This window comes from Archocentrus centrarchus, chromosome 2, assembly GCF_007364275.1.
Source record: "Archocentrus centrarchus isolate MPI-CPG fArcCen1 chromosome 2, fArcCen1, whole genome shotgun sequence".
Classification (NCBI taxonomy): domain Eukaryota; kingdom Metazoa; phylum Chordata; class Actinopteri; order Cichliformes; family Cichlidae; genus Archocentrus; species Archocentrus centrarchus.
Genome location: NC_044347.1, coordinates 14,507,169 through 14,531,934, shown reverse-complemented (window position 1 = coordinate 14,531,934; position 24,766 = coordinate 14,507,169). Strand labels below are relative to the sequence as shown.

The following is a 24,766-nucleotide window of genomic DNA, read 5'->3' as shown; positions in this document are numbered from 1 at the left end:
CTGTGGGGGAATCAAAACCTTCAGTCTGACATTTGAAGTTCATTCTCAGCGTGTCTGTCAGGAAACTGGTTGGCGAAGGTAGCAGGAGCTGACTCAGCATCTTGAAAACAGCGGAAAACGGCCTAACCCAAAGGTCAGTTTAGTAGCTGTTGTGGAACTTTTGATCATATCGCATGATCTTTCTTGGCAGATTGAGGTTTAGATTGTCACGTATCTTGGAAACAAAGGTCTAGAAAACTTTTCCATGGTCCAAAATACATTTTAGTCATTGTTTTTTAAGCTTTTGACCACACTGTATGGTCTATCAGGGCAATTATAATAAAAATGTAGCTTTTCAAATTTCCAACATGCTATTTTCTTTGTGAGGCTAGCGTTAAAGGTGTTAGGTCATGTTTTATTAACCTTATTAAAGTTACTGACCAAAAGTTGCCTCTGACCAGTATCCTTATCATTTGATATTATGCTTAAATACAGCAGGCTACTGCTGTCTTCAAATCAATATGGACACAATGGCCAATATTTCAGGACTTCCACTGTAGCCAACGGAAATCCAAGCCAAGACTTCCTGTTCCGGTTATTGTTTTTGAATGCCCATAAATTACAAAAAGCTAATAAAACAGTGGCCAGTGGTTTTGAGATTGCATGTCAGCTTCTGTGTGCTTTCTACTGCTCTCAATGCTGACGTGTTACCTGCTTCCAGAGCACCACAAATCCCACTCCTCATTGAGTTGCAGTAGATAAAAACAAGTGGATTATGGAGACAGGATCTGCCCTTCAACTTACATGTCTTCTAAGTAAAATGTGTTCAGACTGGTGCAAAGTAGTTTCCTGCCAGGGCTCACCACCAGTCACCACCAGTCATAAGAACTGTGACAGGGGAAACACTCATCGGGCGAAAGTCAGAGAGACGCTTCATTGGCTCTGCTAGCCTGACGTGAAGAAGCCACATCGTGACTGAGTGTGAGTTTTGGACTGAAGCTAGAGTTGCAGAAAAGGGCAAAACAGCCAACTCAGAGTCTGAATCAGACTCCTCTGTGTGACATGAGTTAATGTTTTATGTCTTTACACACACGCACGAATACCACCCATTCACTGCTTCGCACACAAACATGCAAAAATAAATACACACACTCTCTCTACTGGGTAACGACCACTGTAGATCTTGCCCAGGTGATTAAATCTGGGTTGACTCGGTGGTTAAATATTGACAAGAGCCGATGTGGCCTCGCCGAGGAGAGAATTCAGACGAGGCACTTTGCTGCCAGGGCTGCACGGCTGCTTGCTGCATCATCATTCCAACACACACACACACGTGCGCGCGTGCACACACACACACACACACACACACTGCCGAACGCACACATACACCCAGTGGCAGGCAGCAGCTGAGACTCAGCAAGGCAGCTAGGGCAGAAGTGTGGAACCAAGCGGAAGAAGAGGAAGGCAAGCAGACGAGAGAAAGCGAGCGCAGGATGAGCCAGTTCGTGGACCACGGCGTTGTGTCGCTCTGCGGGAGGATCCGAAACATCCCCGTGCTGGAGCTCCTGGCGGTGAGTGTCGGACCATACATTCTCCCTTCCATCCCTTCCAGCCCTCTGTCAGTCAAAGGAGGTATCTGGGGCAGGACGAAGGCTGTCTGGAGCTGGAAGTAGGTCTGACTGGGTGATAATCAGGCTAACATTCTGCCCTCCAGTCCGCCCAAATCAAACCCACCTACATTGCTCGTGCCCCAGACAGGAGGCAGGAATTGCCCTGGGTTAGAAGTGCAGGAGGGTGGGGGGGTGGTGGTGGTGGTGGGGGGGGGTCAATGGAGGGAAAGTTAAAATCCATCAGGGAGCAAGGAAAGCAATAGTTCAGATTTGGAGTATGCATGGTGTATTTGCATCTTCGATTAAGTGTAGAGACAGTGAGTACTAAATTTACTGTTTTTTGACTACTTGTAAATGATTGTAGATTTTGCAGGTTTTGCAGGTTTTCTAACGATGCTCTTTGATGAAATTTCACCTTAATGATTTATCAAAAAAACGATGTGAAAATAATGGAAGAGGAATCAAGTGTTTTGAGTCTCTCGTTGCTTTTCACTCTACCGCTGTGTGTGTCCAAGCCTCGCAAAGTGTGCGGGAACCTCAAAGTTTTCGGCAGCGCGCAATGCATCTCGAATGGGGCATCTTTACCATGTTCCATATGTAGGTCACTAGCTGACAAGCTGCGACTGCCACTAATTAGATGTGAGAATTGAGCTTGTTTCACGTTTCCGATACATCTCCAGAAGGTCTGAGTCAGGGGACCTGCCGCCATCTGTGCATATTTACCCTGTGTGGTTGAGATGGATCGTGACATGTGACAGTTTATTAGTAGGTCGCGGTAGTGTGAAGTGTGTGAGTTTGCATTTTGGGAGGAGAATCCAGCATTTGAACTTCTTTTGGCAACGTAAGATCTAAAAATATACCTCCTTTGTTTGAGGGTGTTTTTCAAATGTGACAGTGCTTTGATGCTTGAGTCTTTCTGTTCTTTCGGTTGGGTTTATACTTTTTTGAAATACAGTAGAAGGCATGTGATGCTTATTGGATTGGCTAGTAAAAGGGGAACACAGCAACAGATTTAAAAAAAAAAAAGAAAAAAATGGATTACTTTAGAGAGGATTTTTCCCTCTTTATCCATGCCTTTCTTTCATTCTCTGTCCTTCTGTAACTGTTTTTCTGGGTTAGCAAGCCAGAGGTGTTTTGTGGAAATCCAGGGGTTCTTAGCTTCTGCCACTGCACGGACACAATTATGCAGACAAATGTCTCCGCTGAGCTCCGAGACTCCATATATCCTTTATCTAATTACATTAACAGGAGCTGGATAGTGACTAATGGCTCGTGGAGGGGGAAGGAGGGGGAAGCAACACACGATGAGGAGCTGGAGAGGGCCGCGATGCATGATTGCATTTTTCCATCCTATTTCACTCTCTCACTCTTCCTCATGCCCAGATCTCTCCCTGTGCTCCTTTTTTGAAATCCCCCCCTTCCCCCCACCAACAATCCCAAACCTCCACTCATATATATACACACACACACATGTACACGCACACAGTCCCACAAGTCTTTTTCCAGCCTGAAAGCCTTTTATTTTGCAGGAATACATCCTGCTTTTTCTTTTTCTTATTGGCCGTAATGCACCGTGGTATGAATGTTTGCATTATGACCCTCAGAATTTCACTGTTGCAGGTCCGCTACTGGCACTGCACTCAAGCTTAAATCAAAATAAAGCTTTGTCAGGGCCACGAGTGACTCTCCTCTGTTAACATTGCTTTTACTGTCAATTGAATGAAAGCATTAGGTGCTCTGAGGTCGAGAGCAAATGCTGACTTTCTGTGTTCTGTTTGCTTGTGAAGCACCTTAAAAGTCCAGCAGTGCTTTTTCTTTATCATCCTCAGCTGGTTAGGACTGTACTGCCAAAATAAAAGCTCGCCTGTGGGTGTAATGAAAATAAAAATATAACACAGGACAAAGCTGCTTTTTGTACTCATTTTTTCATCTCGTTTTGCATGTTTTCAACCATTACATAATCCCAGGTGTGCAATAATAAGCGTACCGTATCAGTTCCTTTACTTGTTTCCATTTTGTGTGTGTGTGTGTGTGTGTGTGTGTGTGTGTGTGTGTGTGTGTGTGTGTGTGTGTGTGTGTGTGTGTGTGTTATGCAGGATGGAAAGACTTGCTGGAAGCAGCTATTGTTTTGAAAACGGTGCCTTGCTAATGTGTTAAAACTAAGCGTCAGCTCCTGGGCTTTAAAAATGAAGTCAACAAGCAAACAAAAAAAAAAAATAAAAGCAAGATGCTGAAGTCCAGAATGTTAAACTTGAGGCTTCAGTGGTCGTCCTCATCAGTGGTTGATATCGCAGTGGCTAAACCGATGTGTTATATGCAATATTTTTTTTCTGTTTTGGTCCACTTGGGAAACCCATGAGACACAAAGCAACATTAGCATTCATTTGGAATTTTTTTGTGTATGACTAATACTAGTAGATATGCATTTGATGGGTTACATATTGGGCATAATTTATCTGAATTTCAGGAGCTGGACCTGTCATACAGTGTTGTGAGTATTGTATTTTTTTTTTTGGCACACTTACATGTTTCAGATCATCAAACAAAATTTTATATTAGACAAAGATAACCTGAGCAAATACAAAATGCAGTTTTTAAATGATGATGAAAAAGTTATCCAAACCTACGTGGGCCTATGTGGAAAAAGTTGCTGCCTCCTGAACCTAAAAACTGCTTGTGCCACCCTCGGCAGCAAGAACTGCAGTCAAGGGTTTGTGATAACTGGCGATGAGTCTTTCACATCACTGTAGAATTGTTTTAATTCAACCACATTGGAGGGTTTTTGAGCATGAATGGTCACGCCAAAGCATCTCAGTTTGATTGAAGTGTGGACTTTGACTAGGCCGCTCCAAAACAGAGGTGGACTTGCTGGTGTGTTTTTGATTGTACTGCCGCATAACCCAAGCGCTCTTGAGCTTCAGGGCACAAACTGATGGTCGGACATCCTCCTTCAGGATTTTCTGGTAGAGAGCAGAATTCATGGTTCCATCAATTGCAGCAAGTTGTCCTGAAGCAGCAAAGCAGCCCCAGATCATCACACTACCACCACCATGTTTGACTGTTGGTGTGATGTTCCTTTTATGAAATGCTGTGTTAGTTTATGCAGATGTAACGAGACTCAAACCTTTCAAAAACTTCAACTTTTGTCCTTCACATTATATTTTTGTCCCGTCTCCCTCTGCTCCTTATTTTTGCCCTCACCCCCCCAACTGGTCACAGCAGATAACTGCTGCCCCCTGACTCTGGTTCTGCTGGAAGGTTCTCTCTGTTAAAAGGGAGTTCTTCCTTCCCACTGTCACCAAGTGCTTGCTCATAGGGGGTAATGTGATTGCTGGGGTTTTTTTCTAATATTGCAGGGTCTTTACTTAACAATATAAAATACCTTGAGGCGACGGTGGTTGTGAATTGGCGCTACATAAATAAAATTGAATTGAATCTCCAGTTCTTCTTCATCTTCTTGTTATCATCATTATTATTATTATTATATCCTTTTTAAAATTGCCTTTGTGGAAGCAATTTTAGGAGTCTGCTGAACCAACCATTGGGATAGGATTGGAGATAAAAACAAAACAAAACATTGTGACCAAGATAAAAAAGAAGAGTAGAATCTTACTGCAGTAACTGGGATTGTTGGCCCTTCAGTGCTTGTTCACCAGATCGGTGACTGCCGCTCCATCAGATTTTACACATATAGTCCCTATTATGTAATATTAAATAATCCGCATAATTGGAAATGGAGCTGAGGTTACTGCTGCAGATGTTTTTTTTGCATGTAGTAGCAGCCCAGTCGGGAACACCTAAAAGCAGCTGTGTGACAGTTCATCTGTGTCTCAGTGATATTAACTTATCCTCTCTGCTGAGTAAACGACTCACAGGTGAATGACTAAATGACTGAATAGGGTTGTGAGTCTGGACACAGCCTTTGTGTTCTGATCAAGTTGTGCTGCCACATCGCGCTGCACCAAAAGACAGAGATGAGCCGCTCACAGCTGCAAAACATTAAATCTAATTACGTGTGGCGACCAGACGGCTCGAGGAAGAGCTCGGAAAACAAAACAATATAAATGTATGAAATTTTTGGGAAAACATTTTGCTTTTCCTTATGACGTTTAATTAGCAGTGGCATCCAGAGTCGCAGTTTGATTGATTGCAGGCATCATTTCTTGTCAGACAAAACAAACAAGTACACTGTTTACTGCATCCTGCATTTTACTGAGTCACAAGAACTGATGTGGTGTTTTAAAATAATAATTAAAAAAAAGGATAGTCTTTAAATTGCAGCATCAGCTACCATCTTTTAATTATCTGCCCTCCTTTTCCCGTGGTCAGTGAATAAATCTGGTATCATTAGTTTCCTGTTTTGTCCTTGGAGGTTTGCAGCAGGCATTCAGGAGCTCAGCAGTCTACTGGCTCATGTTACTTTATGCTAATATCCCCCAGCTGCAACCTGCACCACCCTCCTGCCTCCCTGCCTCGCTTTTGCTGCCTCACTCACACACACACACACACATGCAAGCCCCCGGGACAGTCACGGGAGGGCCGTGAAAAGGAAGCCGAGATGATTAATTAACTCTGCCCTCATTTTGATACCGCCTTATTGGCTTTCAACAGCCGAAACTCAGCTTCAGAGCTTTGCATACATAATGCTCTCACCACAACAGCTACCACCCAAAACAGGCACACAAACAGACTTCCAAAAATTTTGAGGTCATACTGTTACCCTTGCTACGGTGAATGCGCAAAATCTGTTTGTGGGCAGGTTGTGTTGCTCAGCAGAGAGTGAGGCGAGGTGTCGGTTATTGCGAATGTTGGTTTTTCACTTATGAGAAAGAAGCTGCTCCTGCAGGAAGCTGCCTGTCAGATACTGACAGATATATTGATCTAAGAATGGTTGTAATTATAACTGTTGAGGCTACAGTGATGTGTAGTCAAACAATCTGGGTTTACGTCTTGCTCGATATCCCAACAGTTACACATAAATCTGTGGCACACTGTCGTTGTCTCTAATATGACCTTCATCAGAAAATCTGAAGTTATGAAAAACACTGTTGGCTGTTTGCTTTGAATGAGAGAGCACTTCCTTATGATCCCGCCTCATGAAGCTTGGTAAATCATTTGCTTTTACATATACAGTTTAGATAATTCATGTTTTTTCTCTACAAAAAAAAGCAAATCAGAAAAACGAAAAAAAAAAGAAAAAAAGAAAAACGAATGTTTTGCTCAAAAGTTGGGGTTCTTATTAACACTGAGTACACATGTTCAGTGTAGAGCTTAGTCCCCAAACAGGAGCCAATGTGCACTATATGGACTGAAGTACTGCTCCACCTACATATTATACCTACAGGAGCTGATCAGCCATTGAAACCCATGCCATGAAGCTCCTGGTGTGCATTTTTTGTGCTGATGTTAATGCCAGATGAGGTTTGGAGCACTGCAGTTATGGTTCAGTCACACCAGAGTAAAAATAGAACAGCAATCTCAGAGTGACTAGGAAAAATTGGTGGTTGCCCAGTGATTGAATTAAATTTTTTTGCATTTGGCGACCAATTGCAAATAATTTCAGCAACCTGAAGGTTAAGTGTGCAACACCCTCAATTTCTGGGCAACAACTTGTGGTTGCAAGGTGATCGCACGGTTTACCTGGTGGGAGGTAACCTGTCTCCAAACAATCAGTCTGGGACTGATTGCAATCACTCTCAGACAGATTAGTCAAAGTTTGCAAATAATTTCCGTTGAATTTATAAACAGACCGATTGCCAACACGTCTTGTCTGTAGTGGGTCGCTTTGCAGGTGGTTGTTAATTGGTTGCGTTCGGGTTATTTTCCTATATATAAGGTTTCAGCAATATTATTGCAGACAGATTGCATGTAATTGCTGACTTGACCCCATTAATCACAAACTGATTTCAGACTGATTGCAGACTGACTCAATCTTATTGTCGTTTCATTGCAAGTGATTGCAGACCCGGTCTTTGAAGCAGAGCATTAGTGACTTTTATGGACTATGCACCCGAGCTCTTGGGAACGCCACTCTAACTTTTTGTGGTCTATCGGTTTCTGGTTGAGTTGCTGTGGTTCCTAAACGCTCTCCGCTTTGAAATAATATTTGAATTCATTTACAGTTGAATGTGGACATTAAAGCTCAGGAGTTATGAGCTAAGCTAGATAGGCTATCATTGTGATAAGAATTGAGATTTTAATGTTGTTAAGCAAAAAACAGGCTTAAATAAAATAAATGAATTACTAGAAAAACTGAATAGCTGAACCAAACCAAGCACTAAACAAGACTAAAGGGTACTCATCTTTAACTCAAAGTGGCCACTCCGTAAACAATGTTAAGCCTTAATAAAAAACTTCAAGCCCCTCCAGCTGTCATGAAGGTGGAAATTACCCATAGAGATCAAAAACATTTTTCATATCAGGCTGTAAGCATGTTGTGCTGTGAAGTTAGACTTTATATCATGGATCCACATTACAGACACCCTCAAGTGGCCATTCACAGAACTGCAGTCTTTGACCCTTGGCTTCATTTTAAGCCCTGAAAGTTGCTACTCATCTGCAACAAGCTTCTCCTACTAGTTCCTGGTTACCACTGCGACAAATCCAGTCACACCACCGTCTTTGCACATTTTTTTTTATGCATTTACTAACACCACCGCATGAGGTCACCTACGCACAGCTGTTGCTTTAACCCCATTTTAAAACCAACCACTGCTGTAATTTTTTTTTTGGTGAAGTCACGGTGATATTATGCATGCTCTTAGTGGCTATGTGAGTAGCATGTGAGCATTCATGTGCAGCCTGTCATTGCGTGCTCATGTGTAAGCAAATATACCGTGCAAGAGGTTTGTGTGTGCTTCCATATGGTCGTCTCACATGTGTGTAGTTAGCTGTGTTTGTGCATTGACGTTGGTGTTGGTGCTTGTGTGAGAGCCTGTGTGTTCGCTCTCAACTCCAGGTGCTCCAGCTGGTGTGTCCCTGCACAGTGGCCCGGCCCTGACCGACCGTCCTCTGGTCCCCCGCGTCCTTTCTTTTGATGACAGCCTCTTACAGACGGCATTAAAGGGCCTGTCAGGCCCCAGCAGCAGAGCTAGACAATACAATAGTGCTCCTGTATTTTGCCTATACACTGGGGAAAACGCCTGCAGCACAGTTGTCTTTCATTTTTTCCCTTTTATTTGTTTTGAACCCTCATTCATCTCTTCTGCTTTTCACTGTTCAGTTCTCTTCCTCTCTGCACTAAAGGTCTTTGCTCTTACACTGCGCACACATTTGGAGTCAATGTGTGTGTTTGTTTCCGTGTTTTACCATCTTCTCCCTCGCAAACAAGAGATCACCTGCTTGGTTATGTGAGGCGTCACAGGTTGGGAGCCCAGAGGGAAAGCTAGCCTGCAGCCTTATGTGAAAGTCTGTAAGTTCTGCCTCAGGATGGGTTCATATTGTCGCTTAGAATGTGCTGTTTGTATAGCTGAGGTGCGGTTGAATAACCTGTTACCACAACCTGTGTGTAGCGCTTCTGGGCTTGAAAAAAAAACAGGAACATACAGTTTAATTAAAGAACCAGGTTGACCTGAAAACATTTGAATACAAAATTTAACTAAGTTGCGAATAAATTCGGAACAGTTAACTATAAGAAATGGATGAGCGCTGCAGTCGCAGCCAAAGGTTTTGATGTTGGTATAAATTATGCCTTTCATATACTTGCAGCTTCAGTTTTAGATTCTTTTTTGCATGTTTCTATGTAATAGTAAAGAACAATGATTTTATATCTTTCAAAAGCTTCCATAGGCAAATAAATAACATTTATGCAGAGTCAGTATTTATTGTTGACCCTCATAACGTCTGCAGTTGCATGCTGAATATCAACTTCTGGGCCAAATCCTGATTGCTGCCTTATCAGTGTTCCATATTTGTGGGCTTCTGCTTGTTTACCTGCTTTTTAAATATTTACCACAGATTCTCAATCAGATTAAGATATGGGGGAGTTTCCTGGCCATGATTACAAAAGTTTAATTTGATAATCTCAGAGCCATTTGGCTGTCACTTTTTCCTTGTGTGCTGGAAAATGCACAGATTCTCAGGCAGAATCCTGCCATGTGATTGGCTGATGAGATATGCATTAACAAGCAGTTGAACAGGTGTGTGTAGCATTCCTGTGCTGCAGGTATGACAGTCTTGACGGAAGTCAGTATCATGAAATACAAGTTTATGATGTGTAAGCCAAATAATTTTCACAAATTAAAGCCCCTTTTATCATTTATGAAGCATAAATGCAGCCACCAAAAGTAAAAGGCTAACATAAAGCTCAGAACAAGCCACACCAGATGTGGTGTGAATGACAGCTTCTGCATTTGGCTGCTTGTTAGCAAATACCTGCTCTGTTACCTGTCACAGATTTACTTATGCATGTTTTTTGTGCTGAGAGGAAAAAAAAGTGAAAATATATATAAAGCTCATGTTAACCACAGTTATCTAACCAAAACTCATAAAAAAATGAAAGTGAAAATGGAAAGTCATTGCTGTTATGTTGAATATAATCACTAAGGGGAGAGAACTGGGAAGCCAGATCTAGTTTTAAAGTTGCTTAGATGAACATGAGAGGCGATGTTGATGAAGGGATTCTTGAGTGCAACTGACGTGCTGTAGGGGTGCGTTAGAGGAAAAAAGGCTGGGTTGGAGTTTTAAGTGTAGGCTTTGCTCTGATAACAGGAGGTTTTCTGGTTTGTGCTGCCTGTTGCTATAAAATGGTTTTAATTCTCCCTGACATATTTACAGAAAACTGCCAGTGGTTATTTTCACTGTATAAGCCATTCCTCGAAATGTTTCTCCACAATATCCTGCGCTGGAACTCGCTCATATGCAAACAAAGCAACGGAGCGGAGGCAACAAAAGCTGAGGGACCTGTCTTGCCTCAAACTGCTGCAGTGCATCTCATTATAATAAGGTGTTGTATGCAGGGAACCTGGTTTCCTCTGACGTGGCTAATGCGCACTGTCATAAGGGTTTGCGGCTGATGCTAGCCTTGTTTCCACTCTGTGTAAAGTCACTGAAAGGGAAGAGGGAGCTGAGTACAGTCCAGCTCCCCACATTCGCCTCCTGGCAACATGTTCTCCAGTCAGGAGGTAATGACCTTCATGCCAGTTCTGCTATTGTTGGTTGCTGTCAGGGCCGATAGGTAGGCCGGGTCAGTCTTTTCCCTGCCTGCTAATGTAGATCAAAAACCTCTCTAATCACACTGCAGGTTGGAAAGTGAGCCTGCTTCATTTTTAAAGCAATCTGCATTTCAACAATTGCTTTCTCAGGGCTTTAAAGCACTCATCACGACACGACCGCTGCGGACACATTATCTCAAATGCCAAGCATGCAATCGAGGTGCAGGGTTGAGTTATTACAGTGGTTAGAGGGAAGCTTCTTTGATGAGACACCGTTATAAAGCGTCAGTGGCTGCAGAATTATGCACACTGCCAAAAGTCTCCATCTTAAATCTTTTAGCTTCATCCTTCCAACAGGCTTCAATTCTACCTTTAAATATTGATTTTGTGAAACAAGGAAGACACTGGATTCAAAAACTGAAAATCTATCCTTTCATATCAGTCATTGATTTATGAATGAAGCAATCTGAATGCTAGACTGACATTAAAAGACAGCCCGTTCCTACAAGGGAGCCGTGAGATTAATCAATATCATCTGCATGCCGCAGCATTTGTCTGTGTGACTCATCCGGCTGCTGGAGCCATTGACATTATTGAGTCTCGCCTACTTTCTAAAGATATCGTATGATCTGTATACCTTTCATGAGTCCATAAGTCAACTTTATGGTGATGTGCTTGTGGCACTCAATGATTTTCCCTCCGTGTGGCCAGACATCAGAGCAGTGATTGGGGTTTTATGAGGCAGAGCGAGCCTCAGGTGAACGGGATTGAATGAAGGATTCTTCGTTGAGGACCATTTGACCCTCAAGGCTGATTGTCTGCGGTTCCAGTGGACAGCGATTGCCATTGTGTGTGGTCTCATGGTCACTGAAGGGCTATTGTGGGAGCTAGCCAGACGGCTATCTCACAGCAACCCAACATCCATCTGGCTCAACAGCTGGAGGAGCCCATAGATTTCCAATGCAGAAAATTATGCAGTTCAAACAAGAGCCCTATGATTATTCCATTACCTTCGTTCTGTGGGATTATTATGAATTTGCTGAAAATGGCTCTTATGTGATAACAGCCCAACAAAACATCCTGTATTTATCCTTTGTTGCATGTTGCAATACAATCCTGCCTCCTTCAATTTATTTGCTTAGAAATGGGTTTTATTTTGGAGGCATTCCCTGATTGGATTTTCTGTCTTCCCCACCCCTCCCCTTTCATATGCATGCCTAAGCTGAGACACTGAGAGGGCAGTGAAAATCAAGTCGAACTGGCTGAATTAGTGCATTATTAAGCCTTTCTCTTCCGACCCACTTCCTCTAGTGCTTGCATGGCTCGAGTCCAACATGGACACCGGTAACCTGGAAAGCATTTGAGTAGTCTCAGGATAGGTTTCACGGTAAATGGACCTCTTATGTGCTAAAATGCTGAAATGGGGTGATGCTGAAAGCTCCTAATTTTTCTCATTGGACTTAACTTTCATGCCGACTCAGTCTCTCATTTCAGGCCTCATTGCACAAACAGCACAATCAGTCATCGGCACCTGATAATGCAACACAAGTAGGGAAAGTAACAATTTCCTCCCCATTAAACATGGTGAAAGGTCAGCGATAACCGAATACTGATTTTCTATCATTAATTCTAACCTAGCTCACTAGGTGCTACCTGTTTAACAAAGAGATATAAAAGATGAATGCTTTGACGAGCATACCTCTCATATTATAAAGTTGTGCTTGATATAATGCATTTTCTCTTCACTGATTGATCACTATATATTTTAAACAGTAGATTTGATGCATTTCAGGCAGTAAAGAATACCAGCACTAATATACACTCCCTGTTAAATCCAGACTAGAGGATTTAAAGTGATTTAAGGAAAGCCCCAAACAAACACAGCATCGATTACATATGAGAACTCAACAGTTGAATAGGGCGGAGATGGAGTGGACTCCCCACTCATTGCCCCTGATGTGGCAATAAAGCAACTAAAGTGTGCTTATCAATGCATGTGAGTGGGTCCTGTAATGGAAAGGTGCTTTGAGTGGTCAGTAAGGCTATAAAAGCATCATATGAATACTAGGTCTTTAAGGTCTCAGTCACATGGATCTAGAGCCTGGTTGGCAACCTCTGGCAACCACCAGGGGCTAGGAACAAATGCGTTTTTTTCATCTGGTTGGTAAGTGGTTGCTGGAAGTTGCTTGATGAAATTGGAGACAAACAGGTACTGTATATGCAGATGCATGAAAAATACCCTTGTGAAGATGTCTGCAAACACTCTCCAAGTGGAAGTGAAACTATTAAAACTGCAACGCAAACCAGAAATCGAAGGCGTTCACCTTCAAAGTAAAAGTTGTGTCTTTTGAAATGTATTGGTTTTAGCGGTAACGCATGACTTTTACTTTGAAGGCAAATCATCTCTGTTTCAGGTTTGCATAGCACTTTCTCAAGTTTCACCACCAGTCTGTGACTAGTTGGAGAGCATTTGCAGAGAAGTAGGCGTCTTCCTTGCAAACTATGGTTGACTGTGGCAATCTGCAAGCAACTAATGCAATCATGAGAAGGATTTTGTTGCAGGAGCCTTATCTTGACCAATTTCACCTAGCACCAGGCACTCGCTAACTATTTGGGGGGAAACAGATTTTTTTCCCAGCTGACTGAAGGTTGCAAAGAGGTCACTGAACAGTCTCTAGGCCTGTGTAACTGTTCTAGTCCAAATGAAGAAAAAGGTTCTTTTGTTTTTCTTACAGGATGGCGATTTTACATAATTATTCTTTTAGTATTTTAAAAGAGTTTCTAAGCAGACATTAGAAACAAAGTTAAATTAGCAGGAAATTTTCATATGTGCATAGGAAACGACTGGTTGTGGTGGTCCTTTTGGAACTATGATATCATCATAGAAAAGTATTTTATTTTATTACTATAGCTGAAACCCAATTGTCTTCACCCTTTCTGTTTGTGAAGATGGAAATAAACTTTGTCTTTAAACCCATTAAGTTACATTTTTGGGGCTACAGCTTCATGGAACAATCATTCTGGACTATATCACCAGCCCCTCTATACAACAGGAAGTTCTAAGAGTGGGAGTTCAACATTACATTGTTTATCCTACCATGGAGTGGTAGGATCTTGTCTACCCACCCCCCATAAATGGTACAGCCAATATGATCAGTCCAACTTCTGACCTACAAGTGGAACAATGCAGAGTGCTCCAGCATGTCCTGTATTATGCTGTGGTAAACAGTTCATGCTGAAGGTAATGCTTTTAGGGGCAGAGGGCATCTGATGGGCGAGCTATTGTAAACCCTCAGAATGAAGCTGCTGCCTCACTTCAGTCAGCCTATTGGAGGGTTCTGGTTGAGAAATGGCTTCCAGAGGGTTCAGAGAATGCCGGAGCATTCGCTAAAAGGGGGGCTGCCCCAGATAAAGAGGGTTAGCTGAGTAAACAAATAATAATGATGGAACAGTGTTGTTATTGTAAGAGCAAATAGCTGGCCTAAGCAAAGGAAATTCAGGTCCTTGCTCTGCGACATTTTCCCACAGTAGCGGAACTATCACGTTCTGATCTGGAAATATCTCAGAGTTTCAGTGCTGTGAGGATATGAAATTAATTTCAGGACAAATAAATAATATTTGATTTCTGGCTTCTGTTAGGAAAATCAGTTCTGGTTGCGATGGAAATGTAATTTATTTATCAGATAGACCTTTGACCCCTTGTTTCATAGAGAAATCCAGTGTGTTTGAGTCCCACTGCAGAAGTCTGCTGATGTCACCTCGTCTGAGAGCCGTAATGAGAAACAGCACTGATGTCAGATTCCTCCCCAGCTCCCATCTGGATGAAATAAAACAAAAAATGGCTGCTAAAAATACGACTCCACTTGAGATGATAACAAAGATTTAGTGCCATTAACTGTGTAAATACAGTGTGTGGTTGGCCCCAGATTCATATTGAAATTCCTTCCAAACCTGGATGAGCTCTGAATGTAAAAAGCTCCCAGAGAAAGGGCTGAAATAATACCTTTCAAAAGTCGATGATGGTCGATTTAAATATTTTATGCTGCTGAATTACTGGACTCTCAGTCCTGTGTCAGATCACTTGACAGAGTGCGGTAAGCCGCTACACTGAGAGGTCTTTGTTCACATTAACCCATGAAATGGATGCAGTAGCCTGTAGATAATGTCTTTGGGCTAAAATTGCCGCACTGACATGGAAATTGAAATATAAGAACAAAAAACTTCCCGTAAGCTTTGTGGAGCGCCTGCCTTACTGGGCCCCAGCTTTACAGAAACAATTTGTGAGCAGCGCTTACATGAAGATCGGAAACGGTGTCAGTGTCACGTTTTGCAAATGGTGGTCACCCTCAAATTTTTATAAGACCTTCAAAGTGTTAGGGTGCAGGCTCTGACAAGTTAAATGTGTCAGAATTTCATTTTCCATCTAAACAAAATATGTTTTGTTTCTAACATCCTGTAGAGCAGGAATAATGGCAACATGTTTTTACAGTATTATTTTCCTTGAGGCACAATGCTCATACACTAATCCACTTAGTGTGGATGTAAGTGATTGCTTTTATGCAAAAAGGATGGTGATTGGGCTTTTTTTTTTTTTTGTTATTTTTAAATTTACGTTTTATCGCAGTGTTTGCTTTCTGTACCAAAACACCATTATCATCAAGCCTAGGTCCAGTGGGTAGGTATTGCTTCCTGCTGGAAGCAGCCATCAGAAGTTGGGTACTCTGTGGTCATAAAGGGATGGACATGGTCAGCAACAATACTCAGGTAGGCTGTGGAGTTTAAACTATGGTCAGTTGGTACTGATGGGCCCAAAGTTTGGCAAAAAAATAGCCCCCATACCAGCAGCACCAGCCTGAACACTATATACCAGGCAGAATGGATCCACACTGTTGTTTACACCAATTTCTGACCATCTGAATGCTGCACCATGAATTGAGTCTCATCATTCTTATTAAGCTTCTCTAATTTTGGTGAGCCCACATGAATTGTAACCTCTGTTTCCTGTTCTTAGCTGACAGAAGTGGCACCAGGTGTGGTCTTCTGCTGCTGTAGCTTCAAGGTTCGACATGTGCGCTCAGAGATGCTCTTCCGCATACCTTGGTTGTATCAAGTTGTTAGATGAGTTGCTTTTGCCTTCAGCTTGAAGCAGTCTGGCCATTCCCCTCTGACGTCTGACATCAACAAGGCATTTTTCACCCAGAGAACTGCCGCTCACTGGATGTTTTCTCTTTTTCAGCCATCCTCTGTAAACCCTAGAGTTGTTGGTTATGTGGGAAAATCCCAGCAGATCAGCAGTTTCTGAAGCACTCAGGCCAGCACTTGTGGCACCACCAACCAAGCCACGTTCAAAGTTACTAATAATACAATAAGGAAACTATTGAGATGGAAGCAAAAACTGTTGAGGGGGATATCTCCCATCTGGCCAAATATAACCAAAAGCATCTTCATGACTGAAAGCATTTGTTTTCTTGTTCGTCAGAGACCCCCCCCACCCCAAAAAAAGAAAAGAATGAAATGAAATTCATTCTCCTTTAACATCACTGCAATTTCCAAAGCCTTGATGAATACTCCAAACAAAGCACAGCTGAACATGCATTATTCAACATGGGGCAAGTTCACTGAGGACAGTCTTATTTACAGCAATGCCTGAGGAGGTGGGGTTCACCTAGATTTACATGCCGCAGTCTGATATTGGTTATGTTCATTGGTTCTCTGTGCTGGTCACCTGTCTGTTTAGGGAAATGTGTCCTGATTCACTTCCCCCACGCAGTTTTTTTTTTTTTCTGGTTAGAACTCAGATTCAAACGGGCAACCTTCTGGCTTCAAGCCTGTTTTGTTAACCCCGAGGCTGCCGCCACCCCCACATTATGTCTGGAAAGATGCGCCGAGCATCTGGATCAGCACAGAAATAATTCATGACCGCTGTAATAATCATAGCACCGAGTCCTGCAGCACAGGTCAGAAGTCACCATATCCTATCTCTTTTCACATTTCTCATTATTCTTCTTCTTCTACTCCAGCTTCCCTCCCCCATTTAAAAAGGAATCACTACTGTATCTGGATCCGCTCTCGGTCACTGTCAGGCCAGATAGGAAATGTGGATCTGATAAGTGTGAGTGGCACAGGTGGATTTGTGGATGACAGAAGCCTCCTCTTGTCACATTACCATTTCTCTGCTTATGGTTTCCTTGCATGCCTCCAGGGGCAATCTCTGTTCCCTCGTCCCGAAAATCAGAAGCTGACATTAATGCTTTCTCTTGCAGGAATGCAATTCTTTGCCTCCGAGCTCGCTTCGACATCTGCCCGGCACCTGGGCTGGCCGACTCAGCGCACAGACAGGCCCCGTCAATAAATCAGCCTCTGGATTAAACAGAGGAGAAGCCGTGATAAAGCTGAGTCCTGAAGCTAATGTACGCAAGCTGTCAGGGAATCTGACAGAGTGTCTCAGGCAAGAAATATCCTGCAAAAACACACGCTTGGAAGGGATTTCGTTGTGTTTGCGGGTTTTGATTTGTTACCTGAGATGCTATTCTCTCTTGTCCTCTCAGCTGAACTTTGGCACAGTAGATAATGTTTCCCAGTTTTTTTTTTTTTTGGTTTGCTTGTTTTTTTTCCAAAACTTGCTTTGCGGGTTCTTTTATGTTCCAGCATCAGAGCTGTGTACACACACTGAAACGTATACTCTGTATGGTGAAAGTACCACCGATAAACCAAAAGCAGTGGCGCTCAAACAAAGCTTCCAAAGACTGTAAAGTAAGCACTTCTTGAGGACTTTTGCTAATCTGCCTAATTTCCCGTGAAGGAGCACAGTCACTGCTTCTCGATCGAGCCTCTCTGCTCTCGAAACCTCTTTGGCTACAACGTGGCTCGGTTAGGTGTGGTGCCTGTCTGTCAAAGCCTGCATAAACAGAAGCCCAGCTTCCCCCTGTGAACCAACCAACATCTGTTTAGCATCAGGCCTCTGCTCTGATCTGCCCCTTCTTCTGTCACTTGCCAAAGGATTTCTCTCATTCTCTCATGCTCTTTTTTTTTTGGTCTCTTTTTTTCCAAAAGTGTTGTCACTTTTCCTCTGGCTCAGGACTGACTGATGTTTGGATTAAATCACTGACATAATCAACAGTGTTTTACATACGCTGTTTATATGTATGCCATAATTAATAGTAGCTGCAGTGATTTAACTCTGCAGTTCTGCTCTTGGGAAACTTCAGTCCAAGGGGATTATTATTATTATTATGTTTCTCCTGATTTTTTTTGTCTCGTGTTTACTGTTACAATGGTGGATGCTCATATTAAACATGGCTAAGTTTCAAACAGTGATGTCAGTGTATATACAAGTAATCCCTGTGAGCCAAAAGCTCAGGCTGCTCTGAATACGCTGTTTCAGACAGCTTTTCCTACTTTTGTCTCTGTATGATGTCAGTGAGAGCAGAAACCCCTAATACAGTCAAATCAGGCTAACAGGAGCACAGAGGCTCCACCCACCTCCCGTTTAAACTGCCTGCTCACGAGGGGCAGCCAATCAGTAGAAAGCTGGCTCAGAGTGAGGAAGAAGGGATCTGAAAAGCTTGTTTCAGACACAGGATGAGCTGCTCCAAAGCCCTGTGTTTACAAGAAAATTGAGAAATCAGAACATCACAGTTATGACTGATGTAATTATAATTACAAATGATATAATCTTTCAGGACAAGCACAAGTGTAAAGTACAAATCAATAGATTAATTACAAAAATACTTTATATCAAGGAGGAGAGAGATGGGCCCACTGATTATATCAGGTCTACAACCAGAATACAACCAGTTGTCAGCTGAGAGATGTAAGCAGTTATTTGCAAACCTTGACCAATCTGTCTCAGGGTGTGTGCAGCCAGTCCAAGTTGGACCGCGATTATTCGGTTGCCTCCCACCAGGCGACACCTTTGCGACCTTGTGATCAAAAGCGGTCACTGCAGCTACTTGCAGTCAGTTGATGAATGTGAAAAAATGTAATTTAATCACCAGGCAACCACTTAGTTTCCTAGTTGTAAGGATATTTTTTTAACAGCTCTAGTGTGACTGAGCTGTTCAGGTTACTTTATTTGTACCTGTAGGTACATTTGGTCGGCAGTAAGTGAGTCATCCAGATAAGTATGCATGCATGCATGTTTTATATACTGTCTATGACTGGAGCTGAACCTTTTAGATCTGACGCAACAGAAAAAATAAACCTGTTTAGGTAAAGTCAAAATAGGGTTGCCTCCTTCTTTTTTCTCTCTGGTTGTTGCCCTTCCACAGCGGCTGTTGAAGTTTTTATTATCCTCCTCTTTCTTTGTTCCTTTTGTCTCTCTCATCCTTTCTGATGTGTGCTTGCTCTCTTTTTCTCTCGTGCAGCAGCCTCCCTGTTTCCCCCCCCCCGTGCTCCTGTGGCTTGTCAGGTCCAGGTTTCCTTTTCATTTCTGTCATCGCCACTCTCCCTCCCGCTTAGAGTACACCTGGCTGAATATTGGCCCCCAGATGATAATAAAACCCAGCAACCCCCAGGCTTGTAAAATTTGGGCACAGGTACATAACAGACTCCCACCCCCCCGCCCCCTTTGCGATCCCTGTTTCCTAGATTCCCATCCTGTCTGGAAACACTGGCACCAGTGTGGATACACTAAGTATTTGTTTATATTTGGAAAACTAGCATTCCTCAACTGCACCTCCCTGATGTGTGTTTTGGCAGAGAACATAAAAAGGGATTAACGAGACAAAGCAAACAAAGAGAGGGGATTTATATGACAAATGGAAAAAAATGGATATGAAAAATATTAATGCAGACAAAGTTCAGTAGTTCTTTAATCCAATCCACCCATATGGTTTGGTCAAAACAGCCTTTGCTGCTGTTGAATTCTGGGCTGAAAAGCTTGTTTTAATGCCATTATTGCAATAGGTAGATTTTGCACTGCTGGTTGATTGCATGCTGTCTTGAGGTTGCTCATCTTTGATGTATTCATGAATAAATTAGCCAAAAGTTGCCAAAGCACAGCCCCACTCATGTGCACCAAATATATGACAATCTCTTGGTACTATTTACTCTTCATTTTGTCATCTTTTCAGGGCTTTTATTTTGAAATGCATGCTTTTTAGTTCAGAGATTCAGCAAACACACATGTAAACTCCTAAATGCACATGCATGCGTATACTCACATGGGTGTGCGATGCCTCCACAGGCTCTTCCACACAGGCAGCACTGTGGAAGTGATCGAATAGCAATGTCAGAGCCGATGTATTTCATCCCTCAGCTACTTTTTCAGCTCCCTCCCTGTGAGATTTGTGGCATGAACAGCTTTGCCACTGTTCCCAACAGGCATGAATGGCCCACTCTGTCAAACCCAAAGAGCAGAGGAGGAGGAGGAGGGGTTATTTGAGTGTTGGACGTATCTTAATGTTTGGAAAGATAATCTGCTGGGATTTGGATTCCTGACGGTGGCGAGGTGTTGATGTTTGGGCTGGGCCCGGCTGTAGGTGCTGCTGGAGGAAGAACATCAGATAACCCAAACTGCTGAAACTCACCATAGATGATGAACAGGCTCGCTTTTGTATATCAAGTAATCCACAGTGCCTGACACTCCTCCGTTTGAGGCAGGTAGGCAGATGAAGAATATCCTGCTCACTGGAGGGATTTGTTACATGAATGTCCTCTACTCAATGAGGCCACTGTTTGAGCCTCCACAAAGTTACAGTTTGGGTACAATCAGGCGTAGTGTAAGTGCTCAACTCCGATTCAGCAACATTTAATGAGTGATGGTTCATTAGCCGCATGGCAGAAAGAGCTTTTTATTTTAGTTTTCATTTTTTTAAATTTAATATTTGTTAATGAAGATTCAAAGCCTGGATTGTTACTGTTGTAAGATGCATTTAAAGTCATTCACCTGGCAAAACATGTGGTAATGTGAGGCTGCTTCCAAACGTCAGTCAGGCCCCATAGACTGCCATGTTAAAATGTCAGCTTTACAGCAGAAATAACCATGTTTACAGTTTGTTACAAACAAAGGTTTTGGTCTCTGTAGCCAATTTCCTCCTCTTGACAACTGTACGCAGGGTTAATTCTTACATAACTCGCCCATTGAGTTATGCATTATTAGGCTTCTTTGACTGACAGATGGGTGGCTTTCTGCTTGGTGGACTTCCACCTCTTCTTTTTTGGTATTAGTATCTTTTGCAGCATCTTTAATGTAATTACAGTCCATGAAACCTCACTTAGCTAGCGTTAGATTGCAACCTTAGTAGTTCCAAATATGGTTGCTTCTATCTCCAACAAAACAAGAACACGACTGCAAATACTGTCAGCTTGAGGCTCCAGAATGGTAGCTCACAAACCACTGGGGGATGCCTTGGTGTCTAATGAGTACAAATAGATAAGCAATCTTCTTGCAACTAGGAAAAATCAGTGTTTTTTTTTTTCTATCAATTGCATTGAATATTTTCACGTCTGATGAGCGAATGTTCCTTCGTACCTCCTTCTACATCTACTCTCTCCTCCGGATAAATACTGTAAATAGTCCGGCCTGTTAAGGTTCAACACACAGGCACATCATGTACATTGTATATAGTGTTATTATTAGTAGTATTAAGGTTAATATTGTTTGTTGATTTTATATATATTCTTTTCTTAACAGTGTGAATTATTATATCTTTATTTATATTTATAATAACTGCGGCTGCTGTTACACCCAAATTTCCCCTCTGTGGGACAATAAAGGCTGTTTCTTCTTCTTCTTCTTCTTCTAAAGCAACACAGTGAGATTATGCACCTCCCGTGCTAGACAACAAGCTGCCAGGCTGTCTTTGAGGTTGCCACGTAGGCAAAACAAAATACTGCAAACAGAGAACGACCAGGTCATTGTGCTCCAAAAAGGCTTTGCTGTGCCCATAAACTGTAGATTAATTATGTCCAAAGCCACAGTGATTTGACTCACTGGTTTGTGAAGTCCTGTTTTGAAGCCTCGAGCATTTTGACCATGCCCTACTTGTTTTCTTTAAACCAGGTATGACAGGTGAGACTGAGAAACTGAGAACTTTGCACACTCATTAAAGGATACTGTGCTTTATTTTCGATTTTACATTACAGGAAATAAATTATAAAAGAAACATTTATTTAAAATAAGGCTTGAAACTCGAGACTGAGAACATAAACTCATCAGAAAAGTGTTTACTGAGGTTATTAATCGTGGCGAAGTAGGTTATTTTTCCATTGGACAGCTAGAGCAGTTGCCCCCTGCTGGCCATTATTCTACAGTGTTTGGAGACTGTGGCACAACCAAGATTATTGTGACTGTGTGTAATGAATTTGCTATCTCGTTGCCTTTGAAATAATTGCCTAGAAGATGGAAACTAGGTCGGTGATCACCTGCGGCCAGTTGCCATCTTCAAAGCAACTTTGGCGCATCTAGATGGCAGTAAGACAGTTCAGTGTGCTATCAGTTTGTGACTGAATGGGATCAAGCTGGCAACTACTTACAAATGACAGAACTTCCCATTAACTTACATTCGGAGTCCAGCGAGAACCTCATAGATTTGAAGCAGAGATTTTGCCCCAAATAGTGACATAGTTGCTGCCATACAGCAATTTAATTGTAATTGCAAGTAGTTGTAGTGACTATAGGCTGGGAATGCAATGCTTTTGATCACAAAGCAGTTGCATAGACCACCTGGTAGGAGGCAACCTGTCTCTAAACAATCGCGATCTGACTTGGACTGATTGCAATTGTTCTCAGACAGACTGGTGAAGGTTTGAAAGTAACTGTCATGTCTGTGTAGGTTCTCAGTCATCCAGGTCATAGTAGTCTCTGGAGCTTGAAAAAAAGTGACTGGACTTCTTTAAGTTTCTTGAAGATGTTTCACCTCGCCTGACTGCGAACCTTGAAACCTGACTAGAATTACTGACTGAGCAGGACATGCTGTATATCTGACTGGCTCTTTGGGGACAGGGAGAGCAAAATCACCGTCTTTGCCATTAAGGAACTCTCCAATAGCTTTCTATTAAGGAGTGCCGTGCATCTCTGTAATGTCTCTGACTGAACTGAGATAGATGGTAGCCTCTAAGGACAGAAAAGAGCTGACCTCCCTGAGGAGTAAAGGTCAGGGCCTTGTCTCTGCCCATTGTGTCTTCTTAAGAATCAACAATTTCCTCTATGAATTCATCAAATCATTGGGATGCAGGAAATGGTCATCCTTTACGCAGTCGGGGGCATGATGAAAATATCTGGGATCACATCAGTCACTGACAACAAACCTCCCTGACAGATCAAGCTGACAGCACGCAGATCGCTATGTTCTCACATGAATAATAACCAGCATTAACCCAAGAAGCTGCCCAGTCCACCGATAACCAACAGGGCTATCAGTGGAGGTATCAGGGTCTGAGGATATGAGAGCCTGATGGCTGAGCTGATATTATGACACCAGGTCATTGGGGATGTGAGTAAAGACCTCTGAGTGACGGATCACCAGCGCAGAGCCTTGAAACATCCTGATAAGAGTAATGAATTTAACTAAGGCTGAGTGATATGCACAGACCTGATACAAGCAGCGGTAGGTTTAGTCTTACTGGATGCTGTGATAGTATCACAGTCATTAGAAATTATACTGGGGAAACAGGAATAAATTTTCATCGATGCTAATTAAATTTGCAGTGTTTACATCTTCTGCCGGTGATGTTCACATAAACTTTGGAGTATTGGATGGCAGGTGTATTTAGCAGCAATCTCAGCTGTGTGTTTGGCAGGATGCCCAGACTAACAGCCCTATCAGATGTAGTGCATCCCCCACACCTTGAGAAGTCATTGTCATAACTCATTCTCAAGTGTACAGTAAAAAAAAAAAGAAAACACACCCAGAAAGAAATCTTAAATTCTGTTGGCATAACCTTTGACTTGCAGTAGCCCATGTGGGAACGTTACTTTCTGTCAAACTTGCAGCTTTGGCTTTTCAGATGGTTTTTCAGTCCCAGAGGCCGTACTGTCATGTCATCAGCCTGCAAAAAAAAAAAAAAAAAAAAAAAAAAAGTCCTGGAAAGCAGAGATAGGTTGGTGAGGTGGACTGGGATCCAGGGTTAGGGAGGATAGAGGTTGTGACCTTGTCTTCAGCAGGGTGTTATTCCCAGAGGCTGCACACCCTTACAAGGTGTCTTATCAGTCAAGCCAGGCGGAGTCTCTCATCTGCAGACACATCAAGGTGAAAGAACTCATAGCAGCGAGGACTTAAAGGGACGTATCCTGACCTCTGCTGCAACTAGGTCAGAATTTTATCTAGCTTAAAGTTTATTTATTTTTTCCAGTCAACCGCAAAGCGGACGAAATAAGAAGCAGACGGTTGTCTAGGATATGGTTCCATCTCTCCTAATCTCCAAAAATGTGTGAAAGGGTAGAGTGTGCTAGCGAGGCTCATATGGATGAATAATGCATCTGATGTTTTATTACTGAGAAATCTGGACCATTAATCTTAAACAGATTGCACTGGTTTTGAGTCTCAGACAGTCTGCATGTTTGTGTGGTTAGAAGCTTGTTGTTGTTTAAGTTTATATATATTTATATATATATTCCTTCCCTGCTTCTTGGTGCCAAAGCAGTTGGGGGATGGCACTCATATTTAAAAATTTCATAAAGACACACAAGCAGTTGGAGGGGGCCTGGATGTGGGACTTGGGCCATGGCACCAGCCAGGGAAGCTCTTTCCTCAGCAGCTACCGAGTGCCTGCTTATCAAACGCTCTCACACACTTGAGTAAACATGGCTGGATAAACATTACTGAGAAGCTGTGGTCAAAGAGCTTGAACATCTGCAAACACATTACCTGACAGGTCAACACTAGTTCACCCCCTACTCTTATTATAGCAGCAAAAATCAATACTGGGCACAGCACTGGCTTTTAATCAAAGGTTATGCAGTATCAAGTGTACCATTGGCAGTCCTGCCTTATATCTAACACCTAAAAAGCTCTACGCACACACAACAAACACAACAAACACAACAAAGAAAAGGCAAAATATTTATATGTAATATATGTA

General features: G+C 42.4%; 1 protein-coding gene across 1 annotated transcript in view; it reads left to right on the top strand.

Moving 5' to 3' along the window:
• Positions 1-1,443: 1,443 nt before the first annotated feature.
• The window catches only part of LOC115791772 (nck-associated protein 5-like), a 158,108-nt gene continuing 134,785 nt past the window's right edge, over positions 1,444-24,766 (top strand). The window contains exon 1 of the mRNA XM_030746011.1: positions 1,444-1,550. Coding sequence (XP_030601871.1) covers positions 1,473-1,550 — 78 coding nt within the window. The 5' untranslated portion in view covers positions 1,444-1,472. The remainder of the gene's footprint in view (positions 1,551-24,766) is intronic.